The sequence below is a fragment of the Pipistrellus kuhlii genome, unplaced genomic scaffold (assembly GCF_014108245.1).
Source record: "Pipistrellus kuhlii isolate mPipKuh1 unplaced genomic scaffold, mPipKuh1.p scaffold_m20_p_5, whole genome shotgun sequence".
Taxonomy (NCBI): domain Eukaryota; kingdom Metazoa; phylum Chordata; class Mammalia; order Chiroptera; family Vespertilionidae; genus Pipistrellus; species Pipistrellus kuhlii.
In genome coordinates this window covers 5,856,076-5,882,799 of record NW_023425551.1, presented here as the reverse complement: position 1 = coordinate 5,882,799, position 26,724 = coordinate 5,856,076, and the positions used below count along the sequence as shown (strand labels likewise).

At 45.7% G+C, this 26,724-nt stretch overlaps 2 protein-coding genes, 1 long non-coding RNA gene and 1 pseudogene across 3 annotated transcripts; 2 read left to right on the top strand and 2 right to left on the bottom strand.

Moving 5' to 3' along the window:
• Positions 1-808: 808 nt before the first annotated feature.
• LOC123651371 lies at positions 809-20,463 on the top strand. The gene is made up of 3 exons (XR_006740030.1): positions 809-1,106; positions 18,687-18,689; positions 20,420-20,463. It is a non-coding gene; the product is annotated as an uncharacterized LOC123651371 (long non-coding RNA).
• On the bottom strand, positions 1,242-26,724 carry LRP11 (LDL receptor related protein 11). Its single transcript, XM_036414868.2, has 7 exons — positions 25,794-26,724; positions 20,804-20,961; positions 17,152-17,293; positions 15,577-15,702; positions 14,425-14,625; positions 9,272-9,367; positions 1,242-2,932 (listed from the first exon to the last, which is right to left on the bottom strand). The coding sequence occupies exons 1-7, from the start codon at positions 26,413-26,415 to the stop codon at positions 2,778-2,780; spliced, it is 1,500 nt and encodes a 499-aa protein (XP_036270761.1). The 5' UTR covers positions 26,416-26,724; the 3' UTR covers positions 1,242-2,777.
• LOC118706269 lies at positions 10,943-11,015 on the top strand (annotated as a pseudogene).
• On the bottom strand, positions 21,310-22,508 carry LOC118705782 (cardiolipin synthase (CMP-forming)-like). The gene has a single exon (XM_036414872.2). It carries the CDS (start codon positions 22,447-22,449, stop codon positions 21,520-21,522), a length of 930 nt encoding a protein of 309 aa, XP_036270765.1. The 5' UTR covers positions 22,450-22,508; the 3' UTR covers positions 21,310-21,519.

Here is a 26,724-nt window from a genome sequence, read left to right as displayed (position 1 = left end):
TGGCTTTAAAAATTATGCACACATCTTTTCACTTGTGTCTCTTTGGGGGAAAGATCTCAGAACAGGACACTGGCATTAGTTGGTGGCCAAACCTTACCAGTTTCAGTTCTTTATTGGCTTCAATTTGCTGTTAGTACAGCTTCTGGAAGTAGTCCATAAAGCCTCATTTGACTCAATGTCATTTGAGGTAATTTCAAAGGTGAAGTCACGAGGAAAGATGAAAAAATTCTGTTATTTCCTAGGGAGAACATCCTATATAATAAAAGGGTAATGTGCAAATAAACTGAACAGCAGAACTGAACAATCAAAACATAATATGCTAATGATATGCTAAGGTTGCTCAACCACTTGCTATAGCATGCATCAACCACCAGGGAGCAGGTGCTCCAATCAGTAGGTTAGCTTGCTGTTGGGGTCTGCCAATTGGGACTGAGCAAAATGGGCCACATGCCCCGGAGCCTCTCCCTGGCCTGATGGTGCACCAGTGGGGTCCCTCAGCCTGGCCTGCCCTCACAATCTGGGACCATCCAGGGGATGTTGGACAGCCAGTTTCAGCCCGATCCCGCAGGCCACTCCCTTGGGAGGGCGCCAGATGCAGGGCTCATGGCTGGTGAGAACTGCTTGGCAGTGCGAGCCTCTCTGTATCGGGACTGATTGGGCACCAACCCAGAGCGGGCACAGTGGGCCGGGATGAGCGAGAGCCTCAGGAGCTACAGATAGTGTAGGACTGGGTTTTGGCCGGATCACTGCAGGCCACCTGGAAGAACCCCACCTGTGCACGATTTTGTGCACTGGGCCTCTAGTATCTGATATTTGAATGACTTGAAACATTAAAATGCTTGTGGAAAGATGGAGGGGTAGCTATAGTCTACTTGCACTGAAGATGGGAAGAATTTCAAGTTTTCAGAAAGATTGTTTCAATGGGCCTTTTCTCAGGAAAAGAGAAAGTCCTGTTCAGTCCATCAGGCAGTGTATTTTGAAGATCTTGATTCTGCTTCTCTAATCCTTAATTTCCCTCTTTGTAAAATAGGGTAGGTATGGTTCAATCTGAGCCCAATGGTACAGCTCAGGAAATATTGGCAACTTATGATTATATTAAAGAGTTTGTTAAGGCTTAAGAATAAAGTATAATTTATTAACAGCCTATTGTACATGGGACATCTTTTCTCAAGTATTTCAACATCATAGCAATACTAAATTGTGTTTAATTTCTTCATGGGTAAAAGATGTGCTGAAAGACATGCCTTGAAGTTTTATTTTATTGGGTATGGCTATAGGTGACATCCTTCCTTAGAAAGCAAAGGGCACAGCATCCCATAGAGAGTACAAACAACCTACGTTCACTCACAGTCATTTCTCTAACTTGTCCTTGAGGAAAAATTAAATCTTTGCTCAGTTCTAAACTCAATAAAATGCTTGACTTTTTCAGGAAATAAAAAGAACCAATTTCCATGTTTGTTAATTTGTTGATGTATTCGGTTATATCTCCAACCCAAATTAAGCTCTTTGCTGAAAGAAACAACCTGTCTCAGGTTCATTCTGGAAACATGTCCTAGAATTTGAAAAGATTGGCCACTTACGATTAAAAACAACAAGAATACAAACACATATGTAAATAGGAACATCATGTGAGTATAGACAGGTATCACTATATTATTACTCTGAAGAATAATTTCTAGAAAATGTATAATTCTGGCATTAGGTGATGATGGGAATAATTTGCCTTTAAAATCCTAACCCCCCCAAAAAACAAAACAAAAAGAAGAGATGCTAAACTAGATGCCAGTTTTCTATAAAGATGAATTTGTGCAAAACTGCTTTATGCTCTGAGAATACATAGCCTGGCATTAGCTGATTGCACATTAAAACATTAAATAAATAATGGGAAAGATTCATTCCAATGGATGAAACAACCAGCTAATATGTAAAAGTGACATTTTTACCAAAGCAGTGCCCAGAAATCCATTCATCATTCTGCTTTTCAGTTTAAATGCACTTTTCTCTCCCATCAGTACAGGCTAATGTTGAGAACTGGTGACTATAAAAATGAGCTGTGGAGTTGGCGCAGGAAAGTACTAGTAGCCGCCTTGCTCACTTCGCCCTCAGTGAAGTTGGCTAAAATTTTTGACCTGCCAGGTTCTCTCCTTCCACCTGGATTTCCTGTATCGCTTCATGCCCTTGTTAGAGCTACTTGTATTCAGTCTGAGTTTTTTTCTCCCAAAGGTCAGCCTAGTAAGGTAGCCACCTCCATGACATAATGTCAGTCACTGGAGACATCTCACTTGAAATCGGTTCTCAGAAATAGGTTTTGCAGGGGAGAGAAGGGAGCACTTCGGGAGGGTAAGGTGAGCAATAGGAGGGCCACAAAACAAGGGGGAGCCGTGCATGAGGTGGCACAGGATGGCCAGGGGCCCATGGCTTCTAAAAAGTACGGAGTTATTAGCACTGCCGTTCTAAGGCCACCTCTTGGATACTTAATTTTCTGTCTTGGCTAACTACACATTTCCATTTTCAGGAACAGCTTACATAAATCAGAATTAGATTGTACGTCTTTAACTGTTTGGAGTCCTCTAAATTTCAAAATATTTCACATACTTCCAAGGAAAATATTTCTATAATAAACAAGAACAAAGGTTTGGGGCTTGTAGAATCTTCTGGGTTTTCCATACCTTCCTTAGCCCAGGTAAAAAAAAAAAAAAAAGTTTGTAAATATCTAAAACCCAGTATTCATATAAATTATAAGTGAAACGTCCCTGCCCCAGCTGTTTAAGTTACACTTAGAGATACATCCCATTGATGAGGTAGTCAGATTCCTCAGATGTAATGGGACGAGCTTTCTTCAGTTTCTGCTTGAGCAGGCGTAGTCTGCAAGCAACCATGAGAAGCAGCAACGCAGTGATGGCCAAGCCCAGTGTCAGCGGCAGCACAGCACCTGGAAACAGTGGAAGAAGAGGGTGGGCCAGTGTTTTTATTGATTTTTAGAGAGGAGAGGGAGAGAAACATCAATGAGAGAGAAACGAATTGGCTGCCTCCTACACACTTCCTACTGGGGATCAAGCCTGCAACCTGGGCATATTCCTGATTGGGAACTGAACCAGTGACCTCTTGATACATGGGACAATGCTTAACCACTGAGCCACACTGGCCCAGCAGCCTGGTGGTGGTTCATGACTAAATAAGCACTTCATATGCGCTATCTCATTTAATCTGAAGAATTAAAGTAGACAGATACCTGTATTGCCAGCATTTTGCAGATTAACTGAGGTGCCAAAAGATTAATTGACCTAAGAGCATATGACTTTTACATGGCAGGTGGAGGTCTCAAACCCAGACTCCTTTATACCCAAATGTTCTACCAGGTTCCTACAGAATTTGATGGCATCAGTGGGTACAAATGTTACAAATGTCAGATCAGCCTCATGCCCACTGTAGTAGACACCCTGTCAGCAGGCAAGAGTAGACACTGTGACCACAGGAACCTTCATTGCAGTCAACAGGTGATATTTATGGATTCACACATGGTCATTCCCTATGAAAATAAGTATGGACAACTGATTTCTGGTTAGGACTTTAAATTTTTATTTTATTTGTCTAAATCCAGGGAACCAAGTTTCAGCCAGCAGAACCATGGTTGAGAATTAACTTCAAAATATGCTGGTGTAATTCTGGCTAACTGGAAGGAAACAGGGTTTTCCTGGGGGGTTGTCCTGCACACCCAGACTAGAGGCAGCCTTTAGAGGCTTGCACGAGTCTGGGAGGAACAGAGTGTGCCCTGGGTCAGTCTTTCTTTTTTAAAAAAAAAAAAGATTGATAAATTTAATACGTTACACTTGATAAATTTAAGGCATAGAGCCTATTACTTGGATACATTTACACATTGTTTTTTAAAACTTGTATTTTATTGATTTCAGAGAGGAAGGGCGTGAGGGAGAGTTGGAAACATCCATGATGAGAGAATCATTGATCGGCTGCTTCCTGCACGCCCCCTACTGGGGATCAAGCCCACAACCCGGGCTTGTGCCCTGACTAGGAATTGAACCGGGACCTCCTGGTTCACAGATCCACACTCAACCACTGAGCCATGCCAGCTGGGTGATACACTTATATATTGTTATATAATTGCATTGAAGCAATATTTATCAATTACATCATGAAAGTACAATATTACTGTATATTCATTATACCATGCATTAGCTATTTATGGCTTATTTACTAAGTGAGATAAGACAGAGACAGACCATTACTATATATCACATGTGGAATTTTAAAAAGTCAAACATAAAAAAGCAGATCAGTCTTGTCAAGCGCAGGAGGCCTTATTTTTAGTCTGACCTACTTCCTAGTCAGCCCAGTCTTACAGATGAGATGGTGGAGCTATTTTTAGCTGTAAGGGTCTTGCCAACTGGTGGAGCCAGAGGAGCAGAATCTCCATTGCATACGCCTATTCTATAGCCTTCCATTTATTCCTTCTTTCTGCATTAACAGCCAGGTGCCTACCTCTGAGCTAAGTGCTGCCCATCAAAGATAATACACTGATGCTGACGAGCGCCAGTCCTCAGTGCTTTATTGCTTCACTCATTTAACTTTCACAGCCACCACAAGAGTTGGTGGAATTCTTATCCCCATTTTACAAATGAGGGAACCAAGGCACCGAGAATTAAGTGACTCGTCTAAGGCCGTATGTAAGTGGTGAGGCTAGGACGCTGCAGCCCCAGACAGTGCAGCTCCAGGGCCGCTGGAGTCCAGGACTGCTCCACAAGGTAAAGAAGGTCACAGCCTAGTGACCTCAAGTCTGGGAGACAGACATTTAGGTGAAGAAGTGCAGATGTGAGAGGAGTGGTCCCTGCATCTAGCTCACTGGACCTTTGCTGGAGTGACCTGGCTGTATGATGGATCTTTTTGGGTGAGCAAGGGAGATGTTTATATCTGACATTTCCAAATCGAGATTCCTAGAGGTTTTCTAGTAGATTTATGGGTTATTCGGGCCTAAATATGTGGGAGCCTTTAGCATCCAGGTGGTGGTTGCAGCCACAAAAGTGGGTGAGATTGCCAGAGAGAAAGGAAGGAAGGGAGGTTGGGAATAAGGCCCGGAGAAACACCGCCATTTAAGGTGGCGGACAAAAGGAGAGAGTGGGAAAGAGGAAAAGACGGGTCAGAGCAATGGCAGGGCAACCCAGAGAGAAGGGTGTCTTCAAAGCAGAAGGAAGAGACTGTCAGAGAAAAGTGCTCAGCTGCATAGGGGCTAAGGAGAGGTCTGGGGAGGTGAAGCCTCAGGAGGCCACTGGGCTTAGCGGTCAGAAACCCAGGGATGCCCCTGTACTCGGAGAGATTGGAGTGTGGCTGCAGCTGTTGGGAATGAGCCCATGAAGAAACAGATTAAAAACAGGTTGCCCTAGCTCAGTGGTCGGCAAACTCATTAGGCAACAGAGACAAATATCAACAGTACAACGACTGACATTTCTTTTGAGAGCCATATTTTTTAAACTTAAACTTCTAAGGCCACTTCTTTAAAATAGACTCGCCCAGGCCGTGGTATTTTGTGGAAGAGCCACACTCAAGGGGCCGAAGAGCCACATGTGGCTCGAGAGCTGCAGTTTGCCGACCACGGTCCTAACCACTTCACTATATGAAAGGTAATGAATCAGATTCTTTGAAAGAGAGCAAAATAAGCACATGGCATCACCTTGTGCACCTCATAATCTAGGCTAGTGGTCGGCAAACTCATTAGTCAACAGCCAAACACTAACAGTACAATATGGAAATTTATATATATATATATTTTTTTTTAATTTATTTATTTATTTTTTTACAGAGAGGAAGGGAGAGGGATAGAGAGCCAGAAACATCGATGAGAGAGAGACATCAATCAGCTGCCTTCTGAACACCCCGCCCTGGGGATGTGCCCGCAGCCAATGTACATGCCCTTGACCGGAATCGAACCTGGGACCTTTCAGTCCACAGACCGACGCTCTATCCACTGAGCCAAACCGGTTTAGGCTGAAATTTCTTCTGAGAGCCAAATTTTTTAAACGTAAACTTCTTCTAACGCCACTTCTTCAAAATAGACTCGCCCAAGCCATGGTATTTTGTGGAAGAGCCACACTCAAGGGGCCAAAGAGCCGCATACCGACCAGGAAAGGAAGAGATGTGGGGGCAAACAGACAAGAACTTACAATAGGAGGGAGCTGAGGAAGTTCACTCCTGAGAGCTTTGATTTTTCCAGGCTTAAAACTGGCTCCAGGTAGAGTGATTTCCTCTCCAAGACAAGAGGACCTGGAGCCGAGTACATACTAATGGCGTTTCAACTCCTGTCTATCTGTAGAATCCCACTGAGGAAGGTTTTGCCTGGAAGTGTCTGGGCACAGGAGGAGGGGATGTGGGCGTTGTGGTGGTGACTGTGGGTACGAAACAAAGGCTGGTATTCCGCAGAGAATTGTGGAAGATAAAAACCTGTGATAAGCTAACCCCCTAGCATCGCCTCTAGGGCTGGCTCATAAGTTCCTCACATGGCAGCCCCTCCCCAGGACTCCATAATCAGGGCTCCGTAATCACGGCAGAGTTTCTCCACGTGTAACAGCTGAGCTTTGGCTGCTAGTTTTCCTAATGGCCACCCTGAAGAAGGAAGTTCTGAAATGGCCAAGGGCCATGAAGGTATCGGTTCCCCCTGCGCCTTCCAGGACCAGCCACTAGGTTAGAAATGGTACAAAGGAGAGACGGGTCAACCTGTGGTTCAGGGCAGGAAAATGATGAAAGGCTGCCCTTCCTTAAGAATGAGCACCATGCCGAAGCCGGTTTGGCTCAGTGGATAGAGCATCAGCCTGCAGAATGAAAGGTCCCAGGTTCGATTCCGGTCAAGGGCATGAGCCTTGGTTGCGGGCACATCTCCAGTAGGGGGTCTGCAAGAAGCAGCTGATCAATGATTCTCTCTTGTCAATGTTTCTAACTCTCCCTCTCTCTTCCTCTCTGTAAAAAATCAATAAAAATACACACTTAAAAAAAGAATGAGCACCAGTGTTGAGGCTACAGGGAACAGTAAAACACGTACAATCTAGGGGAATTTTCTATTGGCTAAGTCAGACAAGAGGCTGCTGCACTGACAAATCTGACTCCTGTTCACTGTTTTGAGGACAAGGAAAATGAAATCTCCCAGAAAGTGCTTGCTAGAATACAGAAAATTCTTCTGGGCTTTTAAGTACTTTTTCAATGTTTTCAGTATGGGTTCTTTGAGATTTAAAACTTTCTAACCCCTTTGAACTCACATCATGATATTTTTCTCAGAAACCAGCTAAGGGGGTGAATTGGGTACTCTGTTCATATGACCGGGAGTGGCTTTTTTTAGTCACTTATCTGGGAGTCAGCAGGGCTGCAGACTGGGCAGCATCCATGTGTTTGACATCTGGAACATGTTGGCCATCCATTGTTTAAAAATTATACTTTAGTGTGGAGAGCGGCTACAGTGTTGAGACAGGTTCAAGCCTGGGACTAATGAGAGGGCACGATCTTCTTCTGGCAAAGCCACGTGTAAGTCCCAGCACAATTACAGCCAGAAGCTATAGCTGTAAGCTTGACCTCATGGTCGGAACCTGTGGCTCCACGTGGCTGAGTGATATGGGCTGCGGGAGGTGCAGCAAGTAAACGAAGTTTGATCAGGTGCGTGTAACTGAGTAGATTCGAAACCCGCGAGAACGTTGAAAGCACGCCCTTACTTTGCCTCGTGGGAACTGGCTATAAAACAGAGACTCGCCTTGCAGGCCGCAGCGCTATCCCTCCATCAGAATGGGTAGTGTCCCACTCAGATCCAGCTTTATTTTCTTGTCTGTCTTTTCTAAATCCTTCACTGCCCCCCACTCGGCTTCACCCATGGCCGTGCTGACTCGGCACACTTTTATATTGACCAAATATTACAAAAGATACTCTTAAGGTAAAAAAAGAAAGTTTTCTCAACTTAGATCTATAACAAGAATCATCAGTGATTCTCATCATTGATGTTTCTCTCTCTCTTCCTTCCTCTCTGAATTTAACAAAGAAATATATTTTTAACTGGTTTGGCTCAGTGTATAGAGCATTGGCCTGCGGCCTGAAGGGTCCCAGGTTCGATTCCGGTCAAGGACTTGTGCCTTGGTTGGGGGTACATCCCCAGTGGGGGCTGTGCAGGAGGCAGCTGATCAATGTTTTTCTCATTGATGTTTTTAACTCTCTATTCCTCTCCCTTCCTCTCTGTAAAAAAAATAAAAAATAAAAAATAAAAAGATCCACCTTTTCCCCCTAAATTTTCACTAATTAGTTTGGGGATTTGGGACTATCGCCTGAGTTCCTACAGGACTATGTAGGAGTGTTTTCTTTCTAGTTAAAAACAACCAAAATTATGGAATGATGAGACTTTTCTTCCATTTACTAAATACTCTACTTCCTACAGTTTCCTGTTCCTATTGGCTTCTGTCTTTGTCAAAACACTCGGAGAACTGGGCACTTTAAGACCTTTACTCTTGTATCACAAATAACTCAGTAATAATAACCATCATGGTATGAGCCGAGCACTGTGCTAAGTGCTTTGTATTTACTGTCCCATGTATTCTCCCTAACAACTCCGAGCAAGTGCAGTTATTAGCTCCATCTTACACATGAGGAAACTGAGATCCAGAGAAAGAAGAAAACCTGCCCAACGTCATAACAGTTCAGTGGTGGAGAAAGATCCAAGCCTGGCATGTTGTTCTTAACCATATGCCACAAATATCGAATATTACTCTTTTCACAGAAGGTTACACCTGGAAGGGACTATGGTGATTATCTAGTCCAATCAACTTATAAAAGAGGAAGCTGAGGTTCAAAGGTGTGAGGTGACTAGTGTTAAGTGCCCGAAGGTGAAGCTTGATATAGGAGATGATGAGAAATCAGTTCTGATCCACAGACCACTGCCCTTGTCATGAGCTGTTAAATGTTTTTTTCTGGTATCCTCAACTAGAGGGTATTATGATTCTGCAAATCTTTATACTCTGCACCCTAGCCGGTTTGGCTCAGTGGATAAGAGCATCGGCTTGGAAGGTGAAAGGTTCTGAGTTCAATTCCAGTCAAGGACATATGCTTGGATTGTGGGCACGATGCCAGTAGGCAACATGTAGGAGGCAGCCGATCAATGATTCTCTCTCATTAATGTTTCTATCTCTCCCTCTCCCTTCCTCTCTGAAATTAATAGAAATAATAAATAAAAAACTTAGTGAAGAACTTAAAAAAAATCTTTATATTCTGCAATGAATATTCAAGATATATTTACCTATTTCTGGGGCTGGGTGTTCACCTCCTCCTCGATTGCTCTTTGACTCAAAAATATAATTCTCTTCTTTTTTATTCTCTCCCGAGGAATCACTATCTGTGGAAAATAAGTAGAACATGCATTGAGGGTACATCAGAAACTTTAGAAAAAAAGACAGGAATATACAGCATCCATTTCTCTAATAAGCACAGGCCTATGCTTATCACCAGTACACTAGATAAGTAATGTGACCAAGTTAATACAGCAGAATGTGTGGCTAGTACAAATCCACTGGACAGAGGGAGGGAAACAAGCATATTGTGCCAGGACTCCCACCTCCACCTCAGAAGGAAGGAAGAAAGGGACTCGGCCGGAGGAGTCAAGGGTAGTCTCTGAACTTCATAGAATGGAAAGTGTAAGCAGTCCCAGAAGGCCTTTCTTCATTAAAAAAGGCACATGGACATGCTATTTCACTTTCTCACCTGATCCTAAGTATGCTATTAAGAGGAGATATTAAGATAAAATTTTAGAATTTCTATCCCACTTTCTTTTAATGAGCAATGGCCAGTCCATTCTATCATTTCTTCTCTAGTAATTTATAGCATTTGTGTGCTTGCTACATTGACAATATAATAGTTGAGTTAGTAACGTTACCCTCACGCTGTGATTTCAAGTGCAATTTTTGGGAAATATAAGGCTTAATGTCTACGAATTAGAAATGATCAGCTAACATGAGACATGTTACAGGAAAACAAACACTTTAAAGCTTCCTTACTCATAGGGCATCAACAGAAATGTTCAGGACACCTGCAACTGAAACAAGACTATGTAAAGGGGCTATATGCATTTGTTTGATAATTTGTATTAAGAAATATACGCAAACTTACCAAGGACCATAAGTCTTCTGGATAGTGGAAAAATAAAGTTAATCTCACCAAAAGTGCATGAGACTTGCTTCTCTGTACTCGTTTAAGCAGTAATTATTACTTTCCCACCTCTGCCAATGTGACAGATGAGAGACTGCCTCTCCTACTTCCTGTACTACATTACCAGCATTAACCTTGGTATTGTTTCAGCATGTGTAAATGAGTTAATTTTTTTTATTCTCAAAACGTGTGTGGGGGAAGCAGAACATTTAACCTGTTCCTATTTCTTGCACGAGCTGTTGATTCTTGTAAGGCAGACATAGGTCATGAACAGCAATGTGTTTTTAAATCTATTTATGTTATGCTGAATAGAACATCATTTCAACTCACATAAAATTGGAAGCTGGGGAGAGGGCTGCTGACTAAACAAACGCCACGGGCTGTGAGGGCCTCTCTGACCCTTTCAGAGTTCCACTCTTCCCATTCCTGTGACCCTGGATTTTCAAACGTTGTTTTTTATGGATAGATAGTAACACATAAAAATGCTCAAAGTGAGAAAAGTAAGTTTTGTAAAAATAATATCCTATTTTTGTTAAAAGTAAATAAATGTGCGTGCATATGTGTATAAATAGAAGTAACCAGCCCTGACCGGTTTGGCTCAGTGGACTGAAGGGTCCCAAGTTCGATTCCTGTCAAGGGCATGTAACTTGGTTGCTGGTGCATCCCCAGTGGGGGGTGTGCAGGAGGCAGCTGATCGATGTTTCTCTCTCATCGATGTTTCTAACTCTATCCTTCTCCCATCCTCTCTGTAAAAAATCAATAATATATCGCTTCTTGGCCTTTTGGCTAAGATCAAGTGTAAAAAATTAATAATATACATTTTCTTCTGGTTACTTTTCTTTCTTTTTTTAATATAACAGTGTTAACAGTGAGCTTTGCTAGATGATTTAAATTTTTTTTCTGTATTCTCCAAATTTTCTACTATAAACCTGGGACCTTTCAGTCCACAGGCCAATTAGGAAAAAACAATATATGTTATAAATAACTGAATATCTAATCTCTCTTCATCTCTGATACTCATTCCTTACATCTTTATAGCCCAAGTCAAAGGCTTCATGAAACAGAGATTGCAAATATATCTCAGACTGGGTGGCAACTCCTGCCTGCTGATGGTGGCAGCCTGGAGCATTATGTTCAAAATGGTTCTGAGGCTGAGTCCTCACCCCCTAGAAGGCACTGGGAACAGAGTAAGAAGCCAGGAAATTCCTTGGCAGGTGGAATGAGGGGAACTGAGACAAGTATATAGTTAAACAAGGCCAACCAATTAGCAGCCTGCTAGTAAATCACAAGTTCTCATCTTCCCTAACCAAGAACAATTAGGAGCAGATGGTTTACACCTCTCCTTCCCAGCCAGAAGGCAGATAGCTTAAGTCACCTGGTCCCGGAGATAGATAACAGAGGTCCAGGGGCCATTGGTGCCAGTCAAACCTCAGAACGGATGCAGTCAAGGGAACAAGTAATAGCAACCAAAAAAGTAGAGCCAGACAAACCTGAGATAAAAGTAAAGAAAGCAGTGAAGCTGACCAGGGAATGATCCCAATTCCCCTATACACTCATCTTGATGCATTAGCATTGTGGTCGGCTCTTTTGGCCCCTTGAGTGTGGCTCTTCCACAAAATACCACGGCCTGGGCAAGTGAAGAAGTGGCATTAGAAGTTTAAGTTTAAAAAATTTGGCTCTCAAAAGAAATTTCAATCGTTGTACTGTTGATATTTGGCTCTGTGGACTGATAGTTTGCCGAGCACTGCATTAGCATATTAAAGGACACACCTGGAAAACTGTTGAATAGTCTGTTGAGACCCTCCCCTGAGACCTATCCTAAAACTCCTGCCTTTACTTTTTTACTACTTTTTTTTTTTTTAATAGGATTTTATTTAGAGAGAGGAAGGGAGAGGGAGATGAGATAGAGAAACATCAATTATGAGCAAGATTGATTGCCGCCTCCTACATGCCCTCTACTGGGGATTGAGCCTGAAACTCAGGCATGTGCCCTGACCAGGAATTTGAACCGTGACATGCTGGTTCATGGGTTGATGCTCACTCAACCACTGAGTCACACCAGCCAGGCTAAAACCCTTGCCTTTGGACAACAGATTAAAAACCCTAAGACCACAGACCCGGTGTGTGCTCCCTCTTGAGCACGCCATGCCACCCTTTCCTCAGGCGTGTACTTGTGCTTGCATTCTCCTAAGCTCTAAGGGTCCCCAGTGACAGGATCACCGAGCAGAATCTAGCACAGATCAGGGCCGACGAAGTGCTGTATGAGCGTCAGGCTACTTAACAGCCCTGAAATGGGGCTCTCGGTGCCGGAAGCGGCCTGGGGCATCTAATTTAAACCCCTTATTAACTGACGAGGAACTGCTTTCACGCGGGCCTCTCTAACTCAGGAACGTAGCAAGAGTTACTCTGCCTTGGTCTCTGAAAACTCATTTCTCTCCGTCAGCTCTTCATGCCTCCTGCCAAAAACACTTGGCTTCCCCTGACTGTTTCTTAGGTGGCTGTCTCCTCCACGTAAAAAAAAAAACAACTAAAAATTCCACGGCAGGGCTGAAGTGACTGATTTGCCCAGCAGGTGGCAGTATTAACAAGGAATAAGGAATTGGCCAAGCCTCAGAAGGGCAGATAAGCTAACCTGTAAAAGAAGAACACCCTGCCAGCATGGCTCAGTGGCTGAGTGTAGACCTATGAACCAGGAGATCATGGTTCAATTCCCCATCAGGGCACAGAATCAATGATTCTGTCTCTTTCTCTCCTTTTCATTCCTCTCTGAAATCAATAAAAATGTATTTAAAAAGAAAAAAAGGTCCCCTGTGGAATTTTTGCAAACATATTATATTTGTATGGAAGCACTTAAAATCCACAAAGTACATAAACAAAATGTTGAAAGCAAATATACCAAAACATTCAAATTTGTTTTCAATAAAGGCTGATATTTAAAGTCATTTCCTTTTTTCTTATTTGCATCTTCTATACCTACTGCAATGAACAAAAAATTGTCACAAAGAAGTTGTTAAACCAGTGATAGATTATTTCAGTTTAATGTATGCAGAGTTTGCATATGGAAAAGATATTCACAAAAGCATAAATGTGATGGTCTATATTTCTTATATCATACAATGGTACACATATAAATGAGTAAAAATTAACTTTAAATGATAAAATCCGTTAATGCTTCAACAGTGTGGATGCACTTAAAAATCTTATTAGCCTTATTTTAAAAATTAAAAGTTACAGATTTAGTTAGATTGGAGGCATAACACTGAATCACCAGCACATGCAACCATTTCAAAATGACATATTATTTCCTTCACTTTCACTTGCTTAGTGTGAAGAGGATTTACGCGAATATATAGGGATTATACTGCTTCATCTCAAAATAACCTAAAACTTAACACTCAGGGCATTAGCTGCCTGAATATAGGTGTTTCTACCTCTAACTTATTTACAAATAAAAGTATTGATTATTGATACCCCTAGAGTGTGTATCCAGGTATGAATGTATGGTCATATTTAGTAGGTGTTTCTTATTATTTTCTAACTAATAAAAGTGTAACATGCTAATTGACCTTACCTTCACAACGCCCACCAGGCAATCAGGAGTATGCAAATTAACCTAACAAAAATGGTGGGTTAATTTGCATATGCATGTGCTTAGCAACCAGGGGCATGCCACACTACCCTAGCCTCTGAGCAGCCTGGGAAGACAGAAAGGCCAGCTCCAGGCCAGAGTGGAAAGGCAGTTCTGGGCCAGAGCAGAAAGGTGGCTCTGAGCTAGAGCAAAGGTCATGATGGCAGCCAAGTTCTTCTTTTATTTTATTTTATTTTTTAAATATATTTTATTGATTTTTTACAAAGAGGAAGGGAGAGGGGTAGAGAGTAAGACCCATCGATGAGAGAGAAACATAGATCAGCTGCCTCCTGTACACTCCCTATTAGGTATATGCCTGCAACCAAGGTACATGCCCTTGACCCTTGAGTCCGCAGGCCGACGTTCTATCCACTGAGCCAAACCAGTTAGGGCAGGAAGGCCCGTTCTTGGACTAATCTTCATGCATTGGGCCTCTAGTAAAAAAATAATCAGTGCAAATGGGAAGCTTTATTTTTTCTTTTGGCCAAAGTATTCATGGTAATGCTTCTTCTTCCTTTTAAGATAGTTCCTCATCACTCTCCAAATATAACCTTAATTTTGAGCCAAGTGTCCTTATAGAAATCAAAGCTCTTCATGGAGAACCTGTCTCGAGCCCTTACCTGGCATCACGGGGCCAGTTTGAATCTTTGGTGCCCAGGAGGCGGAATGGTTCCTCTCGGTGTCTGGGAGCGCAGGCGGCCGGTGTGGGGCAGCGGCTGTCTGAGGCTTCTCTGGGGCACGTCCTGCTGCATCTTTGCTCGTTGCGATGGTGCTAGGCTGGGAAGTCGCCGTGTGAGTCCCCGTCTTCTGGTTGAGGCTCACTGAAGTGTGCAAGAGCTAGTTAGTTGTTTATTGGGCTTCTTTTCTGAGCTTTAACCAAAACCACTAAATCTGCAGTAGATTTGACGTCATGGGTATTTGGGGATAATAACATACCCAGTTAAGACATGTCAGAGTCTCATAAAAACCTCTCTCTCGTTTTCATTTTTTTTAAAAATATATTTTTATTGATTTTTTACAGAGAGGAAAGGAGAGAGATAGAGAGCTAGAAACGAAGGAAAGAGATAGAGAGCTAGAAACGTCAATGAGAGAGAAACATCGACCAGCTGCCTCTTACACACCCCCTACCGGGGATGTGCCCGCAACCAAGGCACATGCCCCTGACCAGAATCGAACCCGGGACCTTTCAGTCCGCAGACCGATGCTCTACCAGTGAGCCAAACCGGTTTCGGCTCTCTCTCGTTTTCAAATGAGTGATCTCTCCTCAAGTAATTACCTTTCTGTCACGTGTAAATTGACAAAGAGAAAACTTGTAAACCTTGTGAGATTCCCCATCCTTCCTCAGACCAACACTTCATTGATTTTCTGCAGCTTTTCTTCTTTCCTACGGTTCATGCGTAAGCATACGACAGGAGACTGCTCTGCAGATGACTTAGCCACACCGCAGTCTGTCATGCATTTTCTAAAAACTTTATCCAAACAAGATGTTAACTCACTTCCATTTTTGAAAAAGCGTCTAGTATAGAGCATTTTTCCCAATGGCGAAGCATCTTTCGGAAAAGTGCAAACAATTTTTGAAAAACTGTAAGCAATATAGACTAGTTGACCTTTGTAACTAGCATTAGAGACTCAATCAACGCTGCTTCAATTACGGCAAAGCCTGTTCATCAAGTTACATCTGAAGCCGGCGGAAAAAGAACCACATTGACTAACATGGTATCATGGAAATTCAGGCATCCCTTCTGCCCCAGCAGGCCATGCGGCCAACTCACAATTTTGACAGAAAGCTTCATCCGATCCGTCAGGACACTGCTCGGCTCCATCGCAAGCCAGTGTGATGTCAATGCAACAGCCGTCGTCACAGAAGAAGTGGTGGCGTGAGCAAACCTTCGAGCATCCTGTTCACAGACAAGACTCCGGTCACGGGACTGCAGGAGAGCGGCGTCCCCCTCAGGATGAACTGGGACTCGGCGTGCGATGAAATGCACGTGGGTGAAGAGGTACAGCTAAGGAAGCACCCAACACTCAGAGCTGGAGCAAGAGGCCCCTGGCTTAGCTCTCAGGCTTCACTTTGGAGCTGTTCTCACGAGGTGGGAGGAGAGAGGAAGCAGATCTGGTCCTCCCCATCCTGACCTGGGCCTCCTCCCTGGGGCCCCGCGCTGCGTTAGTTCCTTCATCCCATCACCTTGTCGGTCAGGTGCACCCTGCATGGCACGTGGGTGGCTGACCGTTGTGTTCCATACACCATTTTACACACGCTATGTCTTCCATTCTCGCTTCCCAAGCAGTGACTTTTGCCAAGATTAACTTGTTACTACTGAACCCTATTTGTTGACTACCATACCTCCTCGGTAAAGAATAAACAGAATCTTGCCGAAACCGGTTTGGCTCAGTGGATAGAGCGTCGGTCTGCACACTGAAAGGTCCCAGGTTTGATTCCGGTCAAGGGCATGTACAATACATTGGTTGCGGGCACAGCCCCGGTGGCGGGTGTGCAGGAGGCAACTGGTCAGTTTTTCTCTCATCAATGTTTCTAGCTCTCTATCCCTCTCCCTTCCTCTCTGTAAAAAATCAATCATATATATATATATATATATATATATATATATATATATATATATATGCATAAACAGAATCTTAAGATACTGGCTGGTATGAATTTACTCTCTCTAAATCATGAAATTCTCTCCTTTTGGGGGCTCCCAAGAGTTTTTAATCCGCATTCTAATTCATAGGAGCCACAGTGTATTTCCCTAAAAGGCATTTCCCCACTCCGGAGTAAGCCCACTCTACTAGACTCAGCTACATAACCCCTGGGGGGCTTCCTGACGCTGGGAACGCAGACAAAAGATTTCAGGCTAGAAGCCTGCAACCAAAGGACATCCCCTTGACCAAATTCAAACCCGGGACCGTTCAGTCAGAGGGCTGATGCTCTGTCTACTGAGCCAAACCAGCTAGGGCTGAGTTATCTTCAATGTACTCCTTGCTGCGCGCTTGAACGTACACATCAGACAGACCGCACACCTTTACACAGGTCCTCTCCTGGAAAAGCCTGGTGATTGTCTTTTATGACATCCGGTAAAGAACGGTGGAGCCGGTCCGGGTCCCAGGCTCTCCCAGTCTATTCCCAGCTCAGTCCAGCAGTATTGCTGGCCCGAAGCATAAAGGAGCAGCTACTTTTGGGATCACATTTTTAGTAGAGACTCTCTCGGTCAACTACACCCCAAAAATAAAACGGAAGACCCGCGGAACGCGTAGCTAGAATCTAAAATGCCCTCGGGCCCCACCCTCTGTACGGGGTCTGGTTCCTTTGGCCTCGGTGAAGTCCAGGGAAAAACTTGTCTCACCTCGCGTGGAGAAGGCCGGCGGCAGCACGGTCACCGAGACGTTGTCGGCGCTCCTCTGCCCCGCCGTGTCCGTCACGGTGAGCTGAAAGGTGTACCTTCCTTCCTGGAGGTGGGACAGCCTGAGCGTCCCTGACTGAGGCACCTGCACCCAAACAGGAGGCATCACACTTGGTTAGGCGATGGGAGGGGGAGTCCCGCGTCGTCCTGAACTGGAAAGCTGCGTCGTCCTCCTAGCAGCCCCACGACCTGCCTCTCCCTTCCCTGTCCAAGGCTGCGGACTACCAAGTCTTACCCCGTTCTGGCATGTCGGCCCTGCTTTGAATTCCCAATTCCCAGTGCTCTCTGGACTGACAATACCCTTGACGGACAACCCTTCACTTGTCCTCAGCAGCCACTGCTCTAGACCTGCACCTTTTCCCTGCTCCACCCCCAGAAGCCAGTCCCTCCTTCTCAGCAGGAGACCCCTCTACTTCCAAAAGAAAATGAGGACCCCAAGTATGGTTACAGTCCTGGCTCCTCCATCACTGCCATGGTACCGCGCCTGTACCATCATCATCTCCTTTCCTCTGTCATTCAGTGACCTGTCTCCATCCCACACTCTGCCCTCCATCTAGTCCCTGACCCCTTTCCTTCTGAGACCTCAATGTTATTGCGTGGCTCAAGTTCCTTAGTGACCTAACAAACAATGAGAAATAAAAATTCCCCAGGTCTTCTCTAGCCATAGGGTTATTTCCTTTTTTCACTTCAACTTCTTTGAAAGGGCTGTCCATGCTGCACACACTAGAGACAATGTAAAGACAATATCTGGACCACAGGAGCTGACATCTGTGTTCCATTTGCTCATTTCCCATTGATTGTTTGTCCCACCCAGTTGGCTTCTTTCTCCACCATTCCCCAGGCACTGTGCTGGGAAAACTCGCTAACTAACCTTGTAAGGGTCACCTAGCATTGAGGTCAACAATACTTATTCCTCTTGTCTTTTTTTTTTCTTCTTTCTCTTCAAAACATAGAACTGGCCCCCTTACTGTATTTAGCAATGTTGGCCACTCCTGCCTCTGACTCCCTACTTCCCTGGCTTCTGTCTCTGTGTCTGAGCTCCTCTATTCCCCGCTGATCACCCTCATAGGCGTCTAGTCACTGTGGCCACCAGGCTGGGCCAGAGCACTCTCTGGAGGTGAGTGAGTTGCTGGGCCTTTGGGGTCAACTCTCAACACACAAGTGTCATTCTAACACTGCTTGCGGTGTGCAGGGAGTCGTATCCAACTCAGGGTGGAGGCCAGAGCACCCCCTGTCCCTGGGCTTCCATGCCTTCCCAGGCCCCTCCTCTCCAGTGCGGGAAACACCAGGCCTGCATCCAGACCTGGGTAATGACCTTCAGCATCCTGGGTGCACTGGAACTTAGCACGTGCCTGATTGGGAATGGAACCATGACCTTCTGGTTCACAGTTTGACACTCCAACACTGAGCCATGCCAGCTAGGCTATTTCTATTGAGATGTAAACAGGGTAAATACTAGGTCCTGCACTCAGGTTCAGTCAGTCAATTACACAAACAAGATGGGGAGGCCACCAGGCCAGCTGTTCATGTAAAAGATGAGGCAGGTTCCAGGTAGTCCTGCCAGTGAGAAACTCACGTGCCCATGGTGCAGCTCCTAAAACAGTTTATGTAAATTAAGCTTCATTAATAGGAGCAGAGACAATGTTTGGACCATAGGAGCTGACATCTGTGTCAGGAAGATACACACACCTTCAGTCGACATACGGGGCTCAAACAGGGGTGTCAGGTTTTAAGAAGCGTGTGGATGAGTCTGAGAAAATACAGAAGAGTCTGGGTGGTGGACTGTCTGGAAATCAGTTCATCTGAGAGAAGGGGGAGTACTGCGTTCTGAGGAAAGCATTCCAAGTGACATTCCTTTTTTTTCCAAAGAGTTAAAGGGAAAGAGTAAAGGAAGATGTGTCCAATGCTTTTCCAAAGAGAACACCCAGCACCAACACACAGAAGTAACAGGGAGGCATCTCCTGTGTGCCCAATAATTACAGCTGACTACAGACGCCACAGAACCTGAGGTGAAGTAGTGAGCGTGCGTCTCTGGAAATATCTGGGCAGAGAGTGGGAGACCTCTGCCAGGTATGTCACAGAGGGGCTCTGATATGGACGGGAGGCCGGGTACCATGTGGAACAGGGGCCCAGCCCAATTCTAAGACTGCATAACCGCTGAATAAACCAGTGTAGGTAAATCAGTCTTGAGAGACCAGGTGATTGTTTTTGTTTCAATCTCAATAAAATACAAATCAGTGGCTCCCCACAGAGAGGTCACCACATGAAGACACAGGAAGGAAAACACAGCCAATCATAAGCCAAGAAGAAACTATAGGCCTTAGAAGAAACCAACCCTATTGGAACCTTGACCTTGGACTTCTCCCCTCCAGAACTGTGAGGACCCAAACATAGGGTTTTTAAAAAATATATATTTTATTGATTTTTTTTACAGAGAGGAAGGGAGAGGGATGGAGAGCTAGAAACATCGATGAGAGAGAAACATCGATCAGCTGCCTCCTGCACCCCCCTCACTGGGGATGTGCCCACAACCAAGGTTCATGCCCTTGACCGGAACCAAACCCGGGACCACTCAGTCCGCAGGCCGACGCTCTATCCACTGAGCCAAACCGGCTTTGCTAAACTTAAGTTGTTTAACTCATGCAGTCTGGGTTACTTTGCTGTGGCAGCCCTAGCAAACCAATACAGATTCCCCCCACTTCTGAAATGGTTTAGAGAAAGTTGATCTGCCCAAGCCAGGAAATACTGTATCCTGGCCTGCAGCTGCTGACGTGGAGCTCAGTCCTGTGGCAACTGCAGCTAGCCTCAGACCAGTCTGTGAAAATGAGGGTGCAGCACCTGACTCAGTCACTCGATAGTCACTATCTCCCACTCATGGTCATTCATTGTCTCAAACAGGCCCAAGCTGCTAGGTAAAATGTCTGCTTTCTGGATCATGTGAAGATGGGCTTGTACTGCTGTCATTTTCCTCTTTATACTTTATACATTTTCCTTTGTAATTTTTATATTCCCTACCTGGATCTTGAACTAAGAAAAGAAGAAATAAATGTTTTTAAGCAGCAATCTGAGTCATTAAAACAAAGCAGGAGTCTCTTTTCCTCAAAGGTTTTTGGTATTCTGGTGAAGCCAGCAAAAAAGCAGCAAGAACAAAGTAAGCTTTAAAACAAAGGATCAGGAGCACTGTTTACTCAGTAGAAAAGTAAATTTATAGCTGAAACCGGTTTGGCTCAGTGGATAGAGCATCGGCCTGTGGACAGAAAGGTCTTGGGTTCAATTCCAGCCAATGGCACATCCCCATTTGGGGGTCTGCAGAAGGCAGCTGATCGATGTTTCTCTCTCATCAATGTTTCTAACTCTATCTCTCCCTTTCTCTCTGTAAAAAATCAATAAGATATATTAAAAAGAAAAAAAGAAAAAAAAGAAAAGTAAAGTAAATTTATAGACCGAACCATTTGTTGGAGTGTCACTTTTATGTGTTCTCCACTTTACACCTGTTCTGCTAGCTAAAAGACATTTTGGGAGCCTAAGTGGAAGGACATTACCAAAGACCACTTCCTGAAACATCAGTTTTCATGACAATGACGACATGAGTTACCTTCATGTCCACTGACGGGTCACCCTGCAGCAGTGTCCACTCATACTGGATGATGGCGTGGTCGTCTGTGCTCTCGCGGCCATCCAAAACCAGCTCGTCCGTGGGCAGACGCAAAACCACGTCCTCCCCGGCCTTGCTGAGTGGAGGCTCATCTTTTTCTGTGAAAGAAAAGAATTCACAGGAGAGATGGTACCCTCGTTTTTATATTCTTAATTAAGAGGCGTCTCGTTTGCTACAAGAGATTAAGTCCCGCAAAGAACTGCTAAGAAAACATATAGCAACTGAAAGTTACTTTTTATCGATTTTCATTGCATTCCCTTCACATAATAAAACAGCAACAAGTTATGAATCTGGGATTTGGCTGTAATATAAGCAGAACAGTGATCTAGGCCCTCCAATGTGTAAATCGGTAGTTTTATTCTCTAGACTGAAATTTTCACTTAATTTATAAACTGCCTATGTTCAAAGTTGTGGAGTTAATTTTAAACATTCTTTTTTTTTTATGGTAAAAAATTCTAAATGATAGTTTTATTTGTATTTAAAAATACATTGGAAATTCTGCATATGCCCATGATCAAGCTTATTTTCAATGCACATTAAATATTGGTGACATGGTTTGATCTGACAAGTCCTTTTCAAAGTAGGGAGACTCCTGTACATTTCCATTGGCCCTGCTGCCAATGATGCATATTGCTTCCTTGCTAATGATGATGGATTCATCTGCCATTTATCACCTGAACAGTTTTCCGACCGTAATGATAATAACTGTAAGCTGATGCAACCGTGGTGAAAGCTGTAAAGCACCACAGTACTGGAAGATAAAAGCCGTGAGCATAATTGAAAACCGGAGCTCCCAAAGAAGCTGCTACCAAGATTAACTGGACTGCTGTGTTTACCTTGCTGATGAAGGTTGGTTTTAACCTAGCAGTAGCATAGCAAGGATTGAAATACTTAGAAAGTGTTCGCGGTTCTGGAAGAGTTCGATATCTGACATAAAAAACAGCAACAATCAACATTATATCTCTTGAAATTATCATATAAGTAAGTGGAACTGGAATAAGATCTGCATAGGTCAAGCTAACATATAAGATACTGATAAGTATTTTATCAGCAAGTGGATCAAGAGCACTTCCCAAAGCTGATTTTTGACTGGCCCAGTTTCGAGCAATAAATCCATCCAACAAATCAGTTAGCCCGGCTAAAGCAAAAACTCCTAGCGCCACATTAAAATCTTCCTCAATGATCAAATAGCCCAAAACTGGAGCCAAGCCAATTCTCGTCATTGACAACATATTTGGTATTGTCCATGGGTTTTCATACAGGTTGGCGGCGCTCTCTGGGCCCCACGGGCCGCCCGGGGCCGCGGCGGCGGCGCCCTCTCCGGCCGGGGGCGCGGGGGCCGCCTTCCCCACGCCCGAGCAGTGTCCCCGCGGGCCCGCTCCGCGCGGCCTCAGGCCGAGCGGGGCCGGGCGCAGCCACCAGCGCCCCGCCAGGCGGCCCAGGCAGATGGGTGCGGGCGGCAGCAGGGCCCCGAGGGAGCGCTCCTTGCCCGGTCGCGCCCATGTGGCCCCGCGCAGGGCGCCCCACGAGCCCCGCGCCACGCGCGAAGCCAGCATGGCCCCTGCGGCCGCGCTGCGGGGATGCATGCAGCGGGAGCTTAGCAGCTCGGGGCACCGACGAGCCGCTTCCCCGTCGAGCGCCCACAACCTCCCGAGAACGCGGGCGCTTCCATAGTTGTTTCAATTTTAAACATTCTTGAAATAAACCTTAAAACACACAAATCCTTGCCGAAACTAAGATCCCGTGTTCGATTCCATCAAGGGAATGTACCTGGGTTGTGGGCACATTCTAACTAGGAGGTGTACAAGAGGCAGCTAATCGATGATTCTCTCTCATCGATGTTTCTAACTCTCTATTCCTCTCCTTTCCTCTCTGTAAAAAATCAATAAAATATATTTAAAACAAAAACAAATCCACCTCTGATGTCAAGGTTCTTATTCGTAAGTTCTTAAAACAGGAGTGACATAAAGTGTTCAATGGATGCAAAATAAATTTGGAAAGTCAAGGCAAGTTCTTGGATCCATACAAAAGAAAGCCCACGTAGAAAGTGACAGAGTCTAATTTTTCACCTAGGAAATTCACAGTTTCTGATAACTAACTGTTTCACAACAGCAGCCAGCACACTGAGTTTCTGAGTTGTTCCCTCACAGCAAAACAAGTATGTATTTACCTGCGATCTACAATAGAATGGAACTAAATAATTTAAGACTACTTACAGAGGGTCTCCCCCCAAAAAATGTATACACACACTTGGAATAATTATGAAGCCAGTGCTTATGGAAATACATTTTGTTTTCAAAACTGAGCCATAGGCTATTAAACGTTTTTGGGGGAACATCCTTATTCGTTTAAATAGTAATCCTTAACTGAGGGCGGCTTCAGTGAAGACTGACGGGAGAAGCTGCATTTCTAAGAGCAGGGCTGTGAATATATTAATTGATTTAAGCTTCTTTAAAAATATATATATATTTCAGAGAGGAAGAGAGAGAGAGATAGAAACATCAATGATGGGAGAGAATCATTGATCAGCTGCCTCCTGCCCATCCCCTACTGGGGATGAAGCCCACAACCAGACATGTGCCCTTGACCAGAATTGAACCAGCGACCCCTTCAGTCTGCAGGCCGAGGCTCTATCCACTGAGCCAAACCAGCTAGGGCTGTGGTTGGCAAACTGCAGTTCATGAGCCACATGCGGCTCTTTGGCCCCTTGAGTGTGGCTCTACCACGGCCTGGGTGAGTCTGTTTTGAAGAAGTGGCGTTAGAAGAAGTTTAAGTTTAAAAAATGTGGCTCTCCAAAGAAATTTCGATCGTTGTCCTGTTGATATGTGGCTCTGTGGACTAATGAGTTTGCTGACCACTGAGCTGGGGTGATTTAAGCTTCTTAGTAGTAAAAGCTGACCCGAAGGCATCTACTGTTTGCCCTGTCCTCCAGTGCCAAAGCTCTGATCCAAACGCTGCCCTGAATGACTGTGGAAGGGACTGGCTTTCTTCCTCCGCAGCCAGAGTTATCTCCTAAGCAAACTTCTGAGGATCCTAGAGGATCCAGTGCCTGAGGTGAGAGGATGGCTGCAGTCCTAGTAGTTTCCCAAGAGGCAACCATGAGTAGTCACTCAGTGCATGGCAGCTAGAAAGATTCTTCTGGAATGCTGATCAGAAAAGCCCCCACGTTGCCATTCCCTCCGGGATGTTCATAGACCCACCTCTCCAGCCCTGTCTTCTCATCTAGTGATCCCCTCAAGGCCCAGAAACGGGGGGCTCACGGGAGGGACTGCAGCTCTCTGAGCTCTGACTTTTCTGAATGAGAATGCTGCTGCCAGCCGCAAGAGGAGAGGACTTTTTTAATGAGCATGTTACATGGAACACCCACACTTGATATAGCCAAAGGGCACATATGTCTACTGAGAACGTAATGAGTCCCATTTTTATAGTCACTTAGAACAACGAGGACTTGTAGCTCAGGTCCACGCCTGATGCCTTTATTCTGCTCCTCCCAGGTAAGACCAGAGGTGACAACTGCATTGCCAGTGGGCCCTTTTAGGGAGATTTAGAGAGAACTCTTCTTTGGTTCTGGAAGGTTCATGGCTTTCCATGCAACAGTTTTACCACGTTACAATTCTGAAAGCATCATATCGTGCGGCAGTAAACTTTAGGGTTAGCAGCCAAATGCACCTAAATTTATCTTAAAATACTATTTTTAAGTAGACAAACTGAAATATAACTGTATGCCATAAATAGCAATGAATGCTAATGATATACAGATATTAAACTCTTAAAGATTTAACTCCAAATACTTCAGATGGAAGAATCAGGGAACTGCTGAAATATCCTACATATTAAAACAAACTAATCATGTCTTCCTAGAAGGACAAAAAAAAAAGTTACTTTTTTATCATTTAGGTGAGCTGTGAGATGTGAAATCCTCATAGCCTCTAAATTGATCACTGTTACATTTGAAATAACAGAGAGATTGCCCCCTTAGTTCAAAGTCCAGGCAAATCGCACTGTACAATGTATTTTAAAATGAGTCAGAGCTTATCTACCCAGAAACAGGCCTTAACATAAACAAATGATAAGAAGGGGAAAGGTTCCTGCTACTTAAAAACATTTGACTTGCGGAGAAAGAACAAGATAAATGTAATTCTGAATTTGCATCATAAAAGTGTAATAAACCCATGTTAAATACCATGGTAACACTGATTTCTTTGGAAAACTAAGCATACTGGGTAAGCCTTACAGAGGTAAGACAACACCAATTTTGATGGAGCATAGCAAGGTGGCTTTTTATATAAAGAACAACAATACTGTTCACTCCTCTGATTTACCACACTGCTGTCCACAGAGCCTTAACCACAAGGGGTTCTGGAATATGAATCAATACTGTGCGGCCGGGTGCAAATGTCATAGCTGAGGCTGAGAAATTAGCAGGGCCTCCTGGTCAAGATTCAAAAGTGGGAGGCCAGACTAAAAAAAGAGGTTTAGATAGTATGGGTATAAAAAAATTTTTTTTTTCTTTTTTTTTTCTTTTTTTTTCTTTTTCTTTTTGCCTCTGAGCTTTTCTCCTTTACATTGCATTGCCGGGAATCCTCTCCCAGGGCAGTTTCTATCTCGAAGTCTAAAAAATTTTTTACGGAAGCCTCTCACCGTGCCAGCTTCTGCTCAGCCTGTTGGGATTTTTTCTGGAAACCATCTCTAAGGCTGAGACATGACAGCCACTCTCCCGGATGCGTGCATCTCGGCTAACTTGGCACACAAGGTGTGTCCTGGTTGAGGAGAGCTCCGAGGTCCTGCCTCAGGCGGGTCTGCCAGAGGCAGCCACCCAGCAGGTGCAAGGACAGCAGGGCCCTAGCGGTCTGGCCCGGGCCTCCCCCATCCCTACCCCCACTCTCCTACCCACCAACCCCGGAGCCTGCTTGCCCCGGGGCCTGCTTACCCAGCCGTGGCGAGGCCCGGGCGGCGGCCGGGAAGCCTGCTCCCAGGTCCCGCTGCCCTCCCGGCGCGCGGCCGAGGCTGTAGCTGCTGTAGCCGCGGTGCGGGGCGAACCTGCACACGTTGCGGCCGCGCGCCGTGCAGTTGAAGAGGTAGCAGCCGAGCGCGGCGGCGGCGGCGGCGGCCGGGGGCGCGGGCCGGCGCGGCAGCTCCACCACGGCCACGGAGCAGCGCGGCTCGGAGCAGCAGGCCGCCACGCACTGCCGCCAGCCCCGCACGGCCGCCGGCGCGCTCAGGAAGCTGGCGCCCGCCGCCAGGGAGTCCTTGGTGCGGATGATGGCGTCGGGCATGGCGCTGTAGCCGCCGCCCGGGCCGGGGCAGCCGGGCGGAGCGCCGCCGCCCGCGCGCAGCTCCAGCTCCAGCTCCTCCGGCGGCTCCGGCTGCAGCTGCCGGCGGAACTCCCCGAGCAGCTGCTCCACGCCCGCCAGGGGCGCGGGGAGCGGGCCAGCGGCGCGCCCGCCCGGCAGCCCCAGGCAGAGCAGCAGCAGCAGCGCGCGCAGCCCCGGAGGCGGCGGCCGCCGGCGCCCCGAGCCCGAGCCCGAGCCCTTCCGGGCGGCGCAGGCCATAGCGGCCGGCGCGGGAGGAAGCGAGCCGAAGCGGGGCTGCAGAGCGCAAGGGCGGACGAACCCGGGCCCTGGACCCTCCTCCGAGGCCGCGGCGGAAGGAGGCCTCCGAGCCTCAAAGCTCGGCCTCCTCGGGGCCCGGATGCGCCGCCAAGGCCCGGGGCGCACGGTCGCAGGAAGAAATGGCAGCAGCCGAGGGCATCGCCGGCCCGGCCTGGCGCCGCCGCTGGGCCTTTCCAGGGTGTCCTCGCGCTCCCGCCACCCTCGGCTCCGACGCCGGGTGCGCACAAGCTGCCTCTTCCCGTTTCAGCA

Bases quoted from the DNA above. Each gene is read 5' to 3' on its own strand.
- LOC118705782 (XM_036414872.2), bottom strand. From the start codon at position 22,449: ATGCATCCCCGCAGCGCGGCCGCAGGGGCCATGCTGGCTTCGCGCGTG.
- LRP11 (XM_036414868.2), bottom strand. From the start codon at position 26,415: ATGGCCTGCGCCGCCCGGAAGGGCTCGGGCTCGGGCTCGGGGCGCCGG. The intron at 14,626-15,576 runs GTGAGTTGGCCG...TGCACACTTCAG, and splicing joins TGAAGCTTTCTGTCAAAATT to TGAGCCTCAACCAGAAGACG. The intron at 9,368-14,424 runs GTAAGGGCTCGA...TATTTTCCACAG, and splicing joins AACTGGCCCCGTGATGCCAG to ATAGTGATTCCTCGGGAGAG.